Here is an 18,432-nt window from a genome sequence, read left to right as displayed (position 1 = left end):
TTCATTTTATTGAAAAACTGAGCGATACATTTCATTTTGAAATATGCAAATTTTTCAAAATATTTTTATTAATAACTCAGAAACTAATTGACTCACAGAAATGAAACTTCACCACATCATTATCTATCACACCGTGATTATGTGTACAACAAATCAAAGACGTAGCTTGAAAAATGTAGAAAACAGAAATTTCACCCGTCATCCCCTTAACAGGGATTGCTCTCAACCAACCCTCCAGGGTCGCAGTCAATGCTGTTGAGTTCGCGCACCTAATAATAACAACAATACTGACTCCATGACGAGCGTGTGCACGTGCCATATGCGCAAAATGGCAACACCGCGAGCGAAGACGTCCGATGCGACGAGCGAGGCAATTCGAGCAGCTGCCGGCTGCGCGCAGCACCGGCATAAGTGTCGCCTCACGCTCCTGACCTGCCAACACAGCAGGCTTAGGACCCGCGGGAATTTCTTGAAATGGTCATTTAGTCTGCGAACATACGGTTCCATTTTTTTCCGGTTCGTGATGAAATTTAAGTTGTGTAGGGAAAAAATCAAATCCTGTGTACATTATTGTCCGCAACAAATATACAGTATTCGATTAAATGCTCGTTTCGAGAAATTCCAGCACCGTGTGGACGGACCCTTACAATATACATCCGTGTATCGATATTTCTAGACTTATGGTGGGACTACCATGACGTGCAGTCAGCATTGTACCGTGTCTCACGTGACAAAATCCTGAAAAAAATGCATTACACTGCAGAAGTCAAATTTCAACTAATAAATAATAATAATAATAATAATAATAATAATAATAATAATAACGTTACAATTTATTTATTATTAATATTAATGTACTAAGCAACAGTGGTTAGCCAATAACAGGCTAGCACAACAGATACAGTAATAATTAGGGCAGTGACATCGATGTTAAATGTTATGTTTTATTTAACGACGCTCGCAATTGAAGAGGTTATATCAGCGTCGCCGGATGTGCCGGAATTTTGTCCCGCAGGAATTCTTTTACATGCCAGTAAATCTACTGACATGAGCCTGTCGCATTTAAGCAAACTTAAATGCCATCGACCTGGCCCGGGATCGAACCCGCAATCTTGGGCATAGAAGGCCAGCGCTATGTGACATCGATATATTTGTATTAGTATGAGGTGAGCATAAGACGCCGGTGAGAATGTACTGTAGTCGGCGTTAAGTACAGCAGCGGAAGCGAATTTGACACACGCCCAAGCAAGCACGTTCCGTGTTTTGTATACGATTATTGCGTGTTATAAAATCAAGACAATACTGTCATCTATACTAATAATAAATCTGTAGCCGAAATTTTTCTGGTAATTTTCGATTCTCCAAAAATAATTGGTCCTAACATATATAATTAACCACCCTGAAACCGAAAATCGCTTTTTTGAAATTTTTGTTTGTATGTCTGTCTGTCTGTATGTTTGTTACCTTTTCACGCGATAATGGCTGAACCGATTTATATGAAAATTGGAATATGAATTAAGTTCGTCATAACTTAGATTTCAGGCTATATGGCATTCAAAATACTTTATTTAAAAGGGGGGTTATAAGGGGGCCTGAATTAAATAAATCGAAATATCTCATTTATTATTGATTTTTGTGAAAAATGTTACATAACAAAAGTTTCTTTAAAAATAATTTCCGATAAGTTTTATTCTTTACAAAATTTTGATAGGACTGATATTTAATGAGATAAATGAGTTTTAAAATTAAAATAACGCCATCTAAGACGGTGCAATGAATTAAGAACAAATGACTTCGTCTATAAGGGGCCTTGGACGACAACAACAATCGAAACAGGGGCCTTGGACATCAACAATCGAAAGCTATTAAACATAGCCTTCAGAGAATGTTTCTGTGTTTGTATGAAGTAATATCAGAAGCTAAATTAACCGATTTGTATAATTACTCGTAATTATTATTTCACCATTGGAAAGTGTAGTTTCTCTAGATGGACATAATGCTATAATGTTATTACAGTAACTTCTTAGTAAATCGAGGACAGGTAAGATTAAAATAGCTTGTTATGAACAGAAAATTTGATTGGCTATTTTGTACATTCGTTTTCTGTATTTCTTAAAATAATATTTATGTACACTCATTTTAATCTCAGAGAATTAACGAACAACGAGAGTGTATTGATTTAGTATGCAGTAATAGTACGTTAGCTTAGCAATCCATTATTTTATAATTCAAATTTTAACTATGCTCAATTGAATCGTGTTAAAATACATAAAATATATATGCAATAATTGCAATGCAAAAAAAAATTGGGTAATGAGCGAAGCAGATTATCTTGCGCTGTTGTAGAAGTTGTTCCCTGGATCAAACGTCCTATTTTAATTATGTAATTACTTTATATCTATTTCTAACAGGTGCAGCGGAGCGCACGGGTACGGCTAGTTGTATAATAAGAGCTAATATCGGAGAGGTCTGAAATGCTGGTGAGGTTGAGAATAATTGTTGCAAATCATACTTAAATTGCCACAAATATGGTGAAACGTAGTCTGAAAAGAGTTTTTTTTTTTTTTTTTTTTTTTTTTTTTTTTTTTTTTTTTTTAGAATGCCGAAAACGTATATGGCGTACAATTTTGCTTTCCCTATATTCAACTGTTACATTAATTTATTTATCACATCTATTCCGTACCTCACTTTTCTTGCATGTTGTTCGCTTAGTTTCGGTTCCTGCTGCAATGAACAACAACATTCATTTTCAAAGTTTCAAATGACAATGACCGCCCAGTGTCGGATAGTATAACCTTGTATGCGGAAAAACTGCGTTCAACATCGGCTGAAAGCAAGGGCGCATATGTAAAATATTTCACATCATCCATTTCATTTCTGCATCAAGTATATAACAATCGCACTTATCATCTGATAAAATTTTTGCAATTTTGCATAATGAATTGAAACCACCGTTTGTTTTTGTAATACGCTACAAACACAGAGTGTGTGGGGTTGTTGGTGTGGTCATGGAATAGGTACGCCTGTGCTCCTCTCTAGTTTAGGGAAAGGAGACAAAAGACGACTGCAGAAAACAAACGACGTGTCACAGGGCCTTACGCGATATAAATGAATACGCTGTACAGCACGTTATACAAATGGAGCTCAGCGCTGGTACTTGTAGCGTTGTTGCGCTGAGCGCCGGGCGGTCCAGCAGATCAATAGACGTCACATCGCACTGTACAACCCGTGCCGCAAACATGGCGCGTGACAGAGACGCAGCGAAATATTTACAAGTCGCATTCCGTAGTACGAACCACAACACACCTGCGGCATGCGCCACAAAGCTATAGACATTGGGTCAGCTGCCTACAATAGCTACGGACAGGGTTGCCAGACGTCCTGCATTTCCCAGGATTGTTCTGGATTTTAATGGCGTGTCCTGTGTTCTGGTTTGAGTTACATTTGTCCCGGAATGTCAAAGAGATTGAAAAAAAAATATATATATCTTAGCCCATTTCTGTAAAACGCCCTACTCATGTTTTCAAGACCCTGTCCAACGTATGTTTCAACGTCGTCCTGAACGCCGCTTGGCGCATCCTATCGGGTTGTATTGAAATAAAAACGGTAATACTATAGTATGTAGTAGGTATTATACCGTATATTCAGCAAATACCTATAGTAAGGTATTTGTCATCAGTAGAGCTCGGAAGTTTAGGTGCTAAAAGTTAAGAATGACATTGAGTGTAGATGAATAGATGTGGTTCCCGTGAGAAGGGTTTTAAGCCTAGTTCACAGGAGTCCGATATGTAATAATAGGCAACAGAGTCACAAGGACTGGGTAATGGATCTTGTAAACCGTGCGTCAATTTGTAAGTGGTAGTTAAGAGGATTAGAGACCTTTAACGGTAGCAAAAGAAAAATACTGAATAACAAGAATGACGTGTCAGAAAAGTGGGGGCATGGCTTCTATTTTATAAACTATACCGAGGAACAATATTAACTTTTAGCACCTAAAATTCCGAGCTCTAGTCTTCACTCTCTTTGGAAACTGATTTATTATTAATAGAATTCAAACAGTGTATTACGCTTTTTTTTTCTGTACAGATTAGGCTATGATATGCCAATATGTTTCCAGACTTTATCAATAATTCAAAAGAAATTTCATAAATGAGCAAAAATGTAGCAAAATTAATTCTTTAGGATGAAATACATGAAACGAATATAATCAGCTGTAGTACAAATTGAATTAATTCAAATATGTAGTCACGTTAAAGTACGCAGTATCGTCAACTGTCCTGGATTCCTGACGAGAGAATCTGGTAACCTTCGCTACAGAGAGTTCAGATTTTAGAAAATATACGTTGGATATATTATAGATGTCTTCTTAGCGGACATTTCCCTCCGTTTTTTAATATAAATTACAGTAAAGTTGGCCTCTTCACATGCCACGAAGGCACTGGAATGAGGTGCTGTGCCCTGGGCACCACGTTCATATCGCCTTTACCCTCAGGAAAAACCCGGTTTCTCAATTTGAAAGGAGGCTGAGTGAATCTCGGTGCCATTCTGGAAGTTTGGCAACGAGAAAATTCCGTCACCACTCGGAATCGAACCCCGGATCTTCCAGTCCATAACCAACTGCTCTACCAACTGAGTTATGGGGTCGCCAATTGCAGTATATTACCCCTGATCATATATAACACATGCACTTTCAAGACAACAACTTTCATGAATTTCACTACGCTGCCATCTAGCGACTGCAAAAGAAGTCACGCTACAGCCCTGAGCTGACATGGAGTAACAGATCGGAGCTGTACTTCCATCTAGCGGTCCTTACCAAAAAATTTCATTTTCGACAGTGGAGATCCTAGTGGCTGTTCTCTTTTTCATGTTGCCATTTCATAACATGGGAATGGTTAATCATATACAGGTGAACCGTAAGTAATGTTATTAGTTCTGGTGGGAGATTCCTTGAGTAATAAGCAACAAAAAAGGTCAAATTCCATTTTGGAACGTTTTGAATAGTTTTCCAGAAAAACGTGCATTTTAAAATATATTAATTAAGAGATCTTGCCACGCTGCGTCCAGCAGGCAATACGCATTCAGTTGTGTTGCATTGAACATCCCTTTCACCTGGCATATTGAAGGTCATGAGAATTGAACGGGTTACATCAGCTGCTTGTCTATGTGGATGATGTGGATATGTTGGGAGAAAATCCACAAACGATTAGGGAAAACACGAGAATTTTACTTGAAGCAAGTAATCAGATAGGTTTGGAAGTAAATCCCGAAAAGATAAAGTATATGATTATGCCTCGTGACCAGAACATAATACAAAATAGGAATATAAAATTGTAAAATTCATCTTTTGAAAAGGTGGAAACATTCAAATATCTTGGAGCAACAGTAACAAATATAAATGATACTCGGGAGGAAATTAAACACAGAATAAATATGGGAAATGCCTGTTATTATTCGGTTGAGAAGCTTTTATCATCTAGTTTGCTCTCGAAAAAGTTGAAAGTTAGAATTTATAAAACAGTTATATTAACGGTTGTTCTGTATGGTTGTGAAACTTGGACTCTCACTTTGAGAGAGGAAGAGAGGTTAAGGGTCTTCGAGAATAAGGTGTTTAGGAAAATATTTGGGCTAAAAGAGACGAAGTTACAGGAAAATGGAGAAAATTACACAACGGAGAGCTGCACGCATTGTATTCTTCATCCGACATAATTAGGAACATTAAATCCAAACGTTTGAGATGGACAGGCCATGTAGCACGTATGGGCGAATCGAGAAATCGAGAAAAGTGTTAGTTGAGAGAGCTAGTGGAAAAAGACCTTTGGGGAGGCCGAAACGTAGACGGGAGGATAATATTAAAATGGATTTGAGGGAGGTGGGATATGATGATAGAGACTGGATTAATCTTGCTCAGGATAGGGACCAAGGGCGGGCTTATGTGTGGGCGGCAATGAACCTCCGGGTTCCTTAAAAGCCGGTTGTAAGTAAGAAATAGTCTACCCAAGCATCCTGGGTTGCCAAAAACACAGAATAACACACATATAAGAATAATGATTACAGTAAAATAGATGAGTCAAATTGAAATGTGAACTTGGAGCTTAAATTTAAGAAATAATAAATTTGTACATATATTGTAACAATCACACACTAACGGATAGAAAGGGGGGGGGATTATGATATTCCGTATAAATGATTTTTCAGAATCGGCACAGACCCTTTAATGCTAGAAGTAATTATTTTTGGAATGATGTCATGGATTCCAAATGTTTTGCTAGTGTTTACAGTTGATCGTGGGATGGTGCCCCTCGCTCCGATCATTAAACCATGTACTTCCCAGGTGCCTTCCATCTGATATTTTTCTCGAAAATACGGAATAGTAGGCTCATAAATATGTTGTTTCTCTTTGGGTCTGGCTCATCTCAAATCTAACAGTTGGATCCAGTATAAAGCCTTTACTATTAGTCTTGTCTAGAGCCACGATGTCCGCTCTTCTAATTCCGCCGCCTTCAGACGCAACGCAGTGCACCTCTTCATGGACCTCGAAGGATCTTTTCCTAAGGGCTTGTGCTATTAGTTCTCGGATGTTATGATGGCGTGATTTTCTCAGGAGTTCTCCATGTTGGCAGGATCCTAGGACGTGTGCTAACAATATATTAGATTCAAAATGTGCACAAATTTGATGTTTACTGCAGTATGTAACATTTTGGCGAAATCAGGAATAAGCGAAGTCGGGCTGTGATGTTGATGACAAGTACAGGGTGTTCCTCCGCAGGCCGCTTCTGAAGCAGATCAAGAACTCGGCCGAGTCGCACGTCGTGCTGGACTGCTCCACGGAGCGCATCTACGACGTGCTCAAGCAGGCGCAGCAGATCGGCATGATGAGCGACTACCACAGCTACCTCATCACGTCCCTGGACCTGCACAGCGTGGACCTGGAGGAGTTCAAGTACGGCGGCACCAACATCACGGCGCTGCGCCTCGTGGACCCCGAGAAGCCGGAGCTGCAGAAGGTGGTGCGCAACTGGGTCTACGGCGAGCTGCGCTACGGCCGCAAGCTGGACCTGCCGCCGCCCCGGGTGAGCAGCTTCACGCACGACACTCACTGACAAGCAAACGTTCTGATGCGGGCAGATCAAAAAGTTCATTTTTTTCCTCCACCATGTTAATAATGTCAAAAGAAGTGCTGATATAGTGCGATCATCGGATCTGTGCCCCCGTAAGATATGCGAACTGAACCTTAATTCCTTTTCAGCCTCGGCAATTCATTTCTCTCCCTGTATTCCTATTTCTCTCTTTCTCTCCCCCACAACTCATACTTTTCAGCCTTCTTGCGGGACAGTTTATTTGCACTTGCAGTCCAGTGTTGTCAACTCAACATGAATACTGTAGCACGGAGTGGTGAAAGAAATATTATTAAGCGAGTAATAGCATTTTGCATAAGTCAATCAGCGTCATTAGACCTACTTAAATTAAATTATGACTAAGTAATAATTAACCTTACAGTATTATAAGCAATATTCAAGAGACATGACAATGTTTGACGGAAGTTTGGCAACATCCCTATTCGGCAAGGTTCGTGGCCTGCAGTTTGACGTAGTGGGAGAGAAACGGGTGGAATGGGGTGAGTAGAGGCGTTAACTTTTCCAAGAACGACGACAGCGCTGAAGGGGCAAAGATCCGATGGTCCGACAATACAAATTTTAGCCACTCGACCGCAATTACGTGGCCCGTAAAAAAAATAAGTTCGCCAAGGGCTCAAATATCCTACTGTTAATATTTTCCAAGTTACACTAATTTGAAGTTGTTAAAAATACATTCTATGCGGATGACGTGAATATGTTACGAGAAAATCCACAAACGATTAGGGAAAACATGGAAATTTTACTTGAAGCAAGTAAAGCGATCGGTTTGGAAGTAAATCCCGAAAAGACCAGAATATTGTACGAAATGGAAATATAAAAATTGGAGATTTATCCTTCGAAGGGGTGGAAAAATTCAAATATCTTGGAGCAACAGTAACAAATATAAATGATACTCGGGGGGGGGGGGGAATTAAACGCAGAATAAATATGAGAAATGCCTGCTATTATTCGGTTGAGAAGCTTTTATCATCTAGTCTGCTGTCAAAAAAATCTCAAAGTTAGAATTTATAAAACAGTTATATTACCGGTTGTTCTGTATGGTTGTGAAACTTGGACTCTCACTCTGAGAGTGGAACAGAGGTTAAGGGTGTTTGAGAATAAGGTGATTAGGAAAATATTTGGGGCTAAGAGGGATGAAGTTACAGGAGAATGGAGAAAGTTACACAACGCAGAACTGCACGCATTATACTCTTCACCTGACATAATTAGGGACATTAAATCCAGACGTTTGCGATGGGCAGGGCTTGTAGCACGTATGGGCGAATCCAGAAATGCATATACAGTCTTAGTTGGGAGACCGGAGGGAAAAAGACCTTTGGGGAGGCCGAGACGTAGATGGGAGGATAATATTAAAATGGATTTGAGGGAGGTGGGATATAATGATAGAAACTGGATTAATCTTGCACAGGATAGGGACCGATGGCGGGCTTATGTGAGGGCGGCAATGAACCTTCGGGTTGCTTAAAAGCCATTTGTAAGTAAGTACAGTAAGTAAGTTAAAAATACATTTCTTCTTTAGTTTTAAGGGTAAAAGAATGTTATAGATGAAAAGTAACCATTCAGTAGTATCATTTCTTTAATTGGCTAGTGTTTTATTTATTTTAGTAGGTTATGTTACGACGCTTTATCAACAACTTAGGTTATTTAGCGTCTGAATGAGGTGAAGGTGATAATTCCGGTGAAATGAGTCCGGGGTCCAGCACCAAAAGTTACCCAGCATTTGCTCATATTGGGTTGGGGAAACCGCCGGAAAAAATCTCAACCAGGTAACTTGCTCCAACTGGGAATCGAATCCGGATCACCTGGTTTCGCGGCCAGACGCGCTAACCGTTACCCCACAGGTGTGCACTTGGCTAGTGTTCTGAAGCTAAAAGTGCGTTGTGAATTCCATAGTTGTTAAATTTTTAACTATAAAATTACATTTTCTTACGCACTTATCATAAAATTGTTACAAATCACGCCACTCTTGTAAACTCTTTAAGACTGTACATTAGGATGTAAAACTGAACTGTAAAATTTCGAGTTACTATAAGTTATGTGATTTGTAACAATTGTTGTAATAAGCGCGTAAGAATAATATAGACAATGTTTAGTTAAAAATTGGGGAGTGCGAAATTCTGTACAAAGCAACTAAGGAATTAACAACACATTTTAACTTCAGAACTCTAGCCAATTAAAGAAATGGCATTTCTGAATAGTTTATTTTTTATTTGCAATATTCTTTTATCCTTAAAATTAAATAAAAAAAATTATTTTACAAACAACTTCAAATTAGTGTAACTCTGAAAATACTACAACTACGTTTATATTTCTTGTTCAGGATGTCTTCGGAAAAAAAAAGCTCCGTAAGTGGCAGTAACTCACGTGAATCACCCTGTATAACGATTCACTACAGACATGGATATTTATTTACTTATATGGAGAATTTCTTCGATAGATTACATTTCACAGTATGGCACTACAAATACAACTCTCGATCTTAAGATTTTGTCGTACAGTCTGTTGCTTGAAAAAGCATCAAAATAATATATCGATGACAAAGAAATGATACCTCGTGTCTACAAAATTGGTCGTTTAGTTTAACTACGCTATTATATAGATTAACTACATTATAACTATGTTGAGAAAATTGGACAGTTAACTAATAATTTGTCCTGAAGTAGAAGATCTTACATAGGAGAATCATATATAAAAAGTTTGCGTAATTTCAGAAAAATTAATTTTAAAAATATATGTCTGATTCATCTGCAAATTCACAGATACGAGCTATCATTTCGATATGAGAGCAATGCTAAAAGCTGGGTCATCTCTTAGTGGCCTGAATGTAGCTTCAGGCTTTTGTTTTCCTTCTCTAGCAATTTGCCATAGTAACGAAAGCTTTTTCTCTTTTCAGGACAACCTCACGTTCATCAAGGTGAGTGCAGCCACTGAATGGCACTGCAGGAGTGAATTAAATGTATGAGAAGATTCACTCTTCTCTTTTTACTGCCCCTTCAGACATTTTTGTATAAATACACGAATACAGAAAAGTGATTTTGCATCGAGAATAGAAATGATTACAATGCAGAAAACATTATAGTGTATGATACCTACTTCATACAAATAATGAACAAGTGACAGGCGATTTTAGGAAACCCCTAGCATTGCACTTGTACAGGGACATCATTTTATTTTTACTAACATTTTTAATATTAACCTGGCTATGCGTTTGGATTAACGGTTAAGAACGGGAAACACCGTTTGCTACCCCCTTCCACAACTGGAGTTCGATGATACTGGCGTAAAATATAAGCAAATCACTTTACTAGGTATAGGAGGGAAGAAAAATAATTCATCCATTTACGTAAACTAGGAAATATCGCGATTTTCAGTTTGATAATTTTCATTAGGTTTTGTTTAATAATAATAATAATAATAATAATAATAATAATAATAATAATAATAATAATAATAATAATAATAATTTATTTTAGCTGGCACAGTTAAGGCCGAAAGGCCTTCTCTTCCACTCAATCAATAAAAATGTATATACATATGCATGAACTTACAAAGAATTCAAAATTTGATTAAGTGAGGGTTACATGTATACAAGAGTTATTTACGAATTAAACAACAAAATACTATGAACTATTAATTAAACACTGAAATAAACTGTGTAGCAGAATTAAACTAAAATACATAGAATGTTAATATATTTCAAATAATATTAGATAATAGAAAGAGATTATTACGAGACAATTTTGAAAATACAGCACTATCAGGATGATGTCTAAAGAAAGAAGTAACAATGTAGTCAGTGATAGTTTAAATCAGTATGATTGGAGTGAAATGCTAATAAGGTTATCTTTTAAGCTGTTTTTAAAGGTGTTTATTGTCTTGCAGCCCCTAATACTTTGTGACAAGGAATTCCATTGACGCGAAGTGGATACTGTAAAAGATGATGAATAACAAGATGTTCTATGAAGAGGTATACTTAGCGTGCCACAGATAAGTGATCTGGTATTTACGTCGTGGTTAGAGTATAGATAAGAGAAACGAGACGAAAGGTAATTTGGTGTTGAAGTGTGCAGAATTCGAAAGAGTAAAGACAAAGAGTGTAAAGTTCTGCGTTCTTTAAATCGGAGCCACGAGAGACGGTGATATGTGATCATATCGTCGGATGTTGCACACGTATCTGACGCACATATTCTGAGCTCGCTGTAACTTGACTGACAGTTCAAAACTTAGGTCACTTAACAAAACGTCACAATAATCGAAGTGCGGCATTACTAGGGTTTGTACTAGGGTAAGTTTTAGTTGCTGGGGCAAGAAGTTTCTCAAGCGATTCAAACAGTGAATGGAGGAACAGATTTTTTTTATCGTTTCTTTAATTTGAAAATTCCAACTTAGATTATTATCAAAAAAGAAGCCAAGATTTTTTACGACACAGTACTGTATGAACAAAAAGTCTTTTTACTCACGAACTGAGGTATTCATGCGAACGTATTCATTATGCCGTGATTCTTATACTGTCTACAGCAGATTGGCGTACAATACAGAGAATGAAGTTAAATTGAAAAATAATCAAAATATGGATATTTAAACATATTTTTGAAAATGGTGACTATTCATTTCGATAGGAGGCTTCAGTTCTTTTGTACATATTATCGTACTATAGACTACTGCACCTAATTCCAATTGCCAGTTTCGTCCTTCGTACTAGTAACTCATGTTGAAATAATTCTGTACCTACTCTACAAAAGAGTACCTTACGTATTGTAAATTCAATCTTCACTTCTACCCGACCCGCACAGATAAAATTACTCAGACATGCTATCTACTGTCCGTCCAAGTGGTTATGTCGCAGGATCGTAGAAAGGGGGGAAATCACGTGACAGTTAATTACTTAACGAGGCCCTTTTATTTAAGTTATTTTAAATTATTTTAAACAGTTGTGTAATATTACGTAGACGTCCAATTCCTAACAGAAATTAATGTTTTCAGAAAAGAACTAAGACAGCCCAGCCAATAGCCTTTACAGAGGGGCGAGCAGAAGCAGGTGGGGGAAATCGGAATGCGGCATAGACAAACGGACGACAGTACCTGTGCGAAATTATGATTCAATTTTGGAAGTTCTTTCGTCTCTGGAAAACGCGAACATATTTCTGGAACATACTATACTCACTAACTCAATGCTGTTTACTATATGCGGCCTGTGTGGAGGACAGTTGGAACTTCATTAGTAGAAGGGGTGGGAGTGAAGTACATTAAAAAACTCAGGTACAATAAAAATTGAAGTAAAAATAAAATGATGTCCCTGTACAAACCAAAGTGCTTTGTGAGATATATTGATTTTTTTTATCCAGTAAGTAATTTCTTCAATTGAATTCTTTTTGGTGGGAGGGGCATTATTTGATGGCTGAAAGTAAATTACTTCCAGAAGCTAACTTAATCTTATCCGTTAAGAGGTTTAAGTTCTAATTATTCAATTTGACTGACTATAAAAATTCCACTTGCCGTGAATAAGATGGCTATTTCCGCCTTCAACTTTCTCCAGCCACCTCGTATGTAGCATAATTTAAAGTCACAGAGAAAATTCAGCTTATATAGTTCTGCGACTTTGCAAAAGTGATAAGTATTATTATCTGTAATAGTGCAATGATTTACAGACACTCACTTTATGTTTTATTGTTGGAGAGGAAAAGTATGTGTCATTCATTTACGACGCTCTCATATTTCAGACGGAGACGGCGCTGATGTACGACGCTGTTCATTTGTTCGCCAAGGCGCTACACGACCTCGACAGCTCGCAGAGGATCGACATCAAGCCCCTCAGCTGCGACGCCGTGGACACGTGGCCCCACGGGTACTCGCTCATAAACTACATGAAGATAGTAAGCAAAACCTGATTAATGATTGTTTTTACTGTCTGATAATAGATGTCACTAGTGGCGCTCATGCGGCGATCTGTTGCAATTATATGGTTGTAGGGGCCTTTGAAAAAATTGACAACAGATTTAAGAAATACCAATGATTGTGTGAAACGTTTATATTCATATTAAAGAACCTAATAAAATACAATATGTACTTTCTTTAACACCATGCATGTAATGTTGAGAAAAATGAGTTTAAAGTTAAGCGAGAATGTATGTTTTCTGCTTACATATTGAGTTTTGGTCATATAAAGTAGTTTATTGCAGATTTTGAAGTAATTTTAAAACTTAAGATATTAAAATAACTATTGTATTATTAGATGATGCACTTATATCTCTTGTGTTGCAAATTATTTTGGAGTTTTAATAAGGATACAAACTAAATGTAAAAAAGATGTCATGTGCAAATTACAAAATACAATGTCAATTCAAACAATTTTAAGAGTATGAAAAAAAGTTAAAGTCTTTGAAACATACAGTGTGTTCTTTTATTTAGCTCACGCAAAATAATTTTTTTCTCAGGCTCTGTATGGAAAATTATTTTAAACAAACGTTCTTTAAGTAGAATGGGAAATAAATACTATGAGTAATTTTAACCTCTTCAAGGCCTATTAAAAATGTATCACAATATTCCATTTTAATAAACAAAACAAAGAGAGACGCAAATATATATCTACTAGTGGCTTGTGCAGCAAATGCTGCTGAGTTCATTAGAAGTTCAAATTAATTTTTTTTCAAATTTATTTCCAATGAAGAATACCAGACATTTTGGAAGTTATTTGCTTCCATAATAATGAAACATAGGCCTACACCTCTGAATGGTTTGTTTTCTTCATGCTAAATACTTTTTATTTAACCTATACATCTTCAGTTCTTGAGTTCCAATGCGAAAACGCAAGTAACAATGTCAGAACGATCAGTCGGTTTTACATGTGGGAGTGAAGCAATAGCTATTTCAGGTTATTGTGGATTGTAAGTTACAGTTATGAAAATATCTTCTCCTCTCTCCCCTCGTGCCCTCGTGCCCTCGTGCCCTCTGGCCCCCGTGCCCCCGTGCCCCCGTGCCCCCGTGCCCCCGTGCCCCCGTGCCCCCGTGCCCCCGTGCCCCCGTGCCCCCGTGCCCCCGTGCCCCCGTGCCCCCGTGCCCCCGTGCCCCCGTGCCCCCGTGCCCCCGTGCCCCCGTGCCCCCGTGCCCCCGTGCCCCCGTGCCCCCGTGCCCCCGTGCCCCCGTGCCCCCGTGCCCTCGTGCCCTCGTGCCCTCGTGCCCTCGTGCCCTCGTGCCCTCGTGCCCTCGTGCCCTCGTGCCCTCGTGCCCTCGTGCCCTCGTGCCCTCGTGCCCTCGTGCCCTCGTGCCCTCGTGCCCTCGTGCCCTCGTGCCCTCTGGCTCTCGTGCCCTCTGCCCTCCCCTCTTCTCTTCTCTTCTCTTCTCTTCTCTTCTCTTCTCTTCTCTTCTCTTCTCTTCTCTTCTCTTCTCTTCTCTTCTCTTCTCCTTTTCTTCCTGTTTTCTTGCCTTCTTTCTTCATTCGCTTGCTTTCTACGTGATTCTCAATCTCTCCTACTGTATCTTAGATCCTTGTCATTGTCACAAGTTTCATATTCAATCTCTACATTGCCTTCAGCGTCATCAGCATCATCATCATCTGAACTTTCATCTATGATCTGCAGATTAGTGTCGATCACCACGTAAGTTTTCATCCAGTGTTACTTTGTTAGATGAAACACACTTAAGGGAATAAATAAACTGCACTAACAGAAAATTTTCTATTAATACTATTGATACGTAAATCTGACGTACACTTACAAATAATTATATCTCATAATAAGCTGGCCAAGCGTGTAAGTTGCAACCTGCTGTCACGACTACTATAGTCAGCAACTGAAAGACGGAGGCATAGCTAGAAGAAGGAGTGCTCTCTTGGCGGGAATAGTAGTGAGGATCAATTGTTTATCCATTATACGTCAAAATTACGTACGACAGAAGTTTTAAATAATGGCATTACTTCCTTGTGAGCAGGAAGAAAACCACTGTTTGATCCCAGTATAGAGATATGTTCTCTATACCGTGGTTTGATTTCCACATATCCTACAAGTTTAATACAAGTAGTGTTAAGTTCATAACTATAACCTTAGTATCTCGTTATCATTATATTACTTCTCTTCAAATAATTATCTACAGTCAGATGGAAAGAAGTTTATGAGATTATACGTTCTCGTGCATAAAATCGAAACTTCACGTTGATGTCGATGTTATAGGCATTCCTAATTTATAGTCTCTACAAATGTTGACGCAACATCCGTCGATCGACCACGCTGTTATAAATAAGTTTTATAGTTACTCAGTATATTATAGAAATGAAGATCTAATATAAAATCTTCTTTCTATGCGTCTACTTACTTATGGCCCCAAACGATTTCACGTTCATATCATCAGTATAATAATAATAATGATAATAATAATAATAATAATAATAATAATAATAATAATAATAATAATAATAATAATAATAATAATTTATTTAACCACTATGTGTTGCATTAACTATAATAATATTTCATTTTTAATGGTAATAATGTCACCAAACACTCTTAAATTTTGTAGTTCTTAATATCGAATACACAGCTGTACTCGGAAAATTACAGAACAGAGAATCAGACTTGTAAATTATTTTTATACGTTATCAAAAAATTACACAAATGAAGTTCGACATATTGGCATTATGATGTAAAAGAATCTGACCCATCTGAATTCTAAGTATGTCAGCAATCCTGTAGGTCATGGCCTTCGTGTAATAGTCTATTGTTTAATGTAGTGTGTGTTTTGTTTTATTCTGAAATGCAATTAATTAGTTCTCACAAATGACTTAAGATGGATTTTGGAAAATAAGAAAATTATGTAGGAAAATTGACATTTCACTGAAAGAAAACTACTATTTTTCTGAAAAACTTTGGGTTTCAAGCTTCAAAATGAGGGGTCATTTATTAAAATCCGTTCAGTCGTTTTCCCGTAATTTTCATTACCAGTTCAATTTATATATATATTCATAGTTATGAAACAAAAGGTAGGAATTCTTTAAGATTGTTTGAACCAAAATGCAACACTGCTACAGTATTTAATCATAGTAGTAATTTAGGTCCAAGAATATATAACAAATTTATATTTAAATATAATAACCTTGTCAATTCTAACAGTTATTGTATTAAATTTAAAAAGTTACGTATGGATTTTATAAATAATGAAAAATTGTAAATTTAAATTTATATATTCTCATTGTGTAGTTAACATAAGACAAATTGTATTATATACTTCTTAATTTAAATTCAGGAATCCGCCCCTGAGCACGAGTTCTACTCTTTCAGGAGTGAGCTAAAGTTTTATCTCTTTGTATTATATTTTATGCTCGACCATGCCGACATGTAGTAATTATACACCTGTTAGCAGCCCTTTAATGGAACTCATTAAAGTACACCTATTCATTAAAGTTCAGGTGTTCCACCAATCAGAAAACACCATTGTAGCAATATGAAAGCGCAAGTATCGATTATTCTCGGATATGCAATCGAAAGACAACTAGCGCGAGATTAGTGTTAGTATTATTATAATAATTAGCGTTAATTGTAAATAATATTCAAATAAATTCAATTTGTTATCTCGTTTTTCAAAGTCTAATTAATTTCAAGGTTATATCAAGATTAATGTTTATTTTACTGTCTAGATTATATCAAGGTCAATGTCGACATTTGTTTCTCGGAAAAAATCAATACTTTCGCGTCTGCGCACATCTCATAATTTACGAGATATTGCACAAGATCAGTTCCGCTCCTCAGTCAGATAAGAATAACATGAATACTTATGAATAATTTCAAGTTAGAAATATGGTCGAGCATAAAAAGTCATATGAAACTTGACTATAATGGTAATTAAGAAGCGAGTATGTTTATGAAACGAGCGCAAGCGTTGCATAATGTACTATTATGTTACAATTATTAGCAAAATAAAGAAAGAAATAAATAAATATTGAACATTTTTAACGTTATTTGGAAACTATTTGAGTTACTAAACTAAATACAAGCGCTTTCAATCCATTACACATAATACATGCTCCATGGTTAACTCGTAAAACCCCACCATTCACTTTCTTAAACCCTGTATTATTATCCATGTCATAAAACTAAACATTGCGTAACGAATAGTTATTCATAATATGTTTCAAACTGTCAGTCTTGCAACACTTATAACCAGTTTCTTCCCGTCATTCCTATCGGAACTGAGCCAAACTCAGGAACTTCTACTAGCAGCATAACTCGGAGTTAGACCGCGTCACGCGTGTGCTTGCAGGTGGAGATGCGCGGCCTCACGGGCGTGATCAAGTTCGACAATCAGGGCTTCCGCAGCAACTTCGTGCTAGACATCGTGGAGCTCAGCAAGGACGGCCTCAAGAAGATCGGCACGTGGAACTCGACGGAGGGCGTCAACTTCACGCGCACGTACGGCGAGGCCTACACGCAGATTGTGGAGAGCCTGCAGAACAAGACATTCGTGGTGACCACGATCCTCAGCTCGCCGTACTGCATGCGCAAGGACTCGAGCGAGAAGCTGACGGGCAACGCGCAGTACGAGGGCTACGGCATCGACCTGGTGCACGAGATCAGCAAGATCCTGGGCTTCAACTACACCTTCAAGCTGGTGCCGGACGGGCGCTACGGCTCGCTCAACAGGGAGACCAAGGAGTGGGACGGCATGATGAAGGAGCTGCTGGACCAGGTGAGCATGCAGTGTACTATGGGATAAGGTTTAAGATGTACTAAAAGTATTGCGTTTCTTGTAAACGGACCAGTCTGCTGAGCTTTTTTTCGATTTCGAGAATAGGGTCTATGTCATCTAATCCAACCTCTGTTAAAAGTCGTATGGTTCTAGGGCGTTTTGTTAATACCGACTCCATGTTGTCAGATTTATTCCCTAACTTCTGTATGGCCTGCCTCGTCGGCGGTCAAGTATTCGGAAATTTCGCAATAAACTCCGTACAAACTTGGGAGCTAATTAATACTTACAATATATTTTGCACACAAACACTCTTTCCTCAAGACTTAAATAGCAAGCCATTCTTTGCGGTATCTCACGCGAAACTGCACACACAACAATCACATAATTACTCTACTCCAACCACGAGAAAGTCTCTAGGGAATGAGACGAAGCGGGGTAATGCTGTGGATGAATGTTGATGTCATAAGGTCACACACGTGGGTACTCGTATCTCTATTGGGTAGCTCTCACAGCACAAACAATAACATTGATAGATACATATTTATACTACCCTAGTTACAAAAATAGATCACTGTTAATCTCCTGGTCTTTTAATCTCTCCATACAGGAAATAACAAAT

The 18,432-nt window shown here is 37.9% G+C and overlaps 1 protein-coding gene across 1 annotated transcript in view; it reads left to right on the top strand.

Annotated features, from left to right (window-relative positions):
* LOC138698681 (glutamate receptor ionotropic, kainate 1-like) overlaps nucleotides 1-18,432 on the top strand; it is a 139,253-nt gene that overhangs the window by 74,598 nt on the left and 46,223 nt on the right. The window contains 4 exon segments of the mRNA XM_069824851.1: nucleotides 6,770-7,073; nucleotides 10,033-10,053; nucleotides 12,860-13,012; nucleotides 17,388-17,813. Coding sequence (XP_069680952.1) covers nucleotides 6,770-7,073; nucleotides 10,033-10,053; nucleotides 12,860-13,012; nucleotides 17,388-17,813 — 904 coding nt within the window.

This window comes from Periplaneta americana, chromosome 4 (assembly GCF_040183065.1).
Source record: "Periplaneta americana isolate PAMFEO1 chromosome 4, P.americana_PAMFEO1_priV1, whole genome shotgun sequence".
Taxonomy (NCBI): Eukaryota; Metazoa; Arthropoda; class Insecta; order Blattodea; family Blattidae; genus Periplaneta; species Periplaneta americana.
Note: the sequence above shows the minus strand (reverse complement) of the source record. Positions and strands in the feature narration are given on the sequence as shown.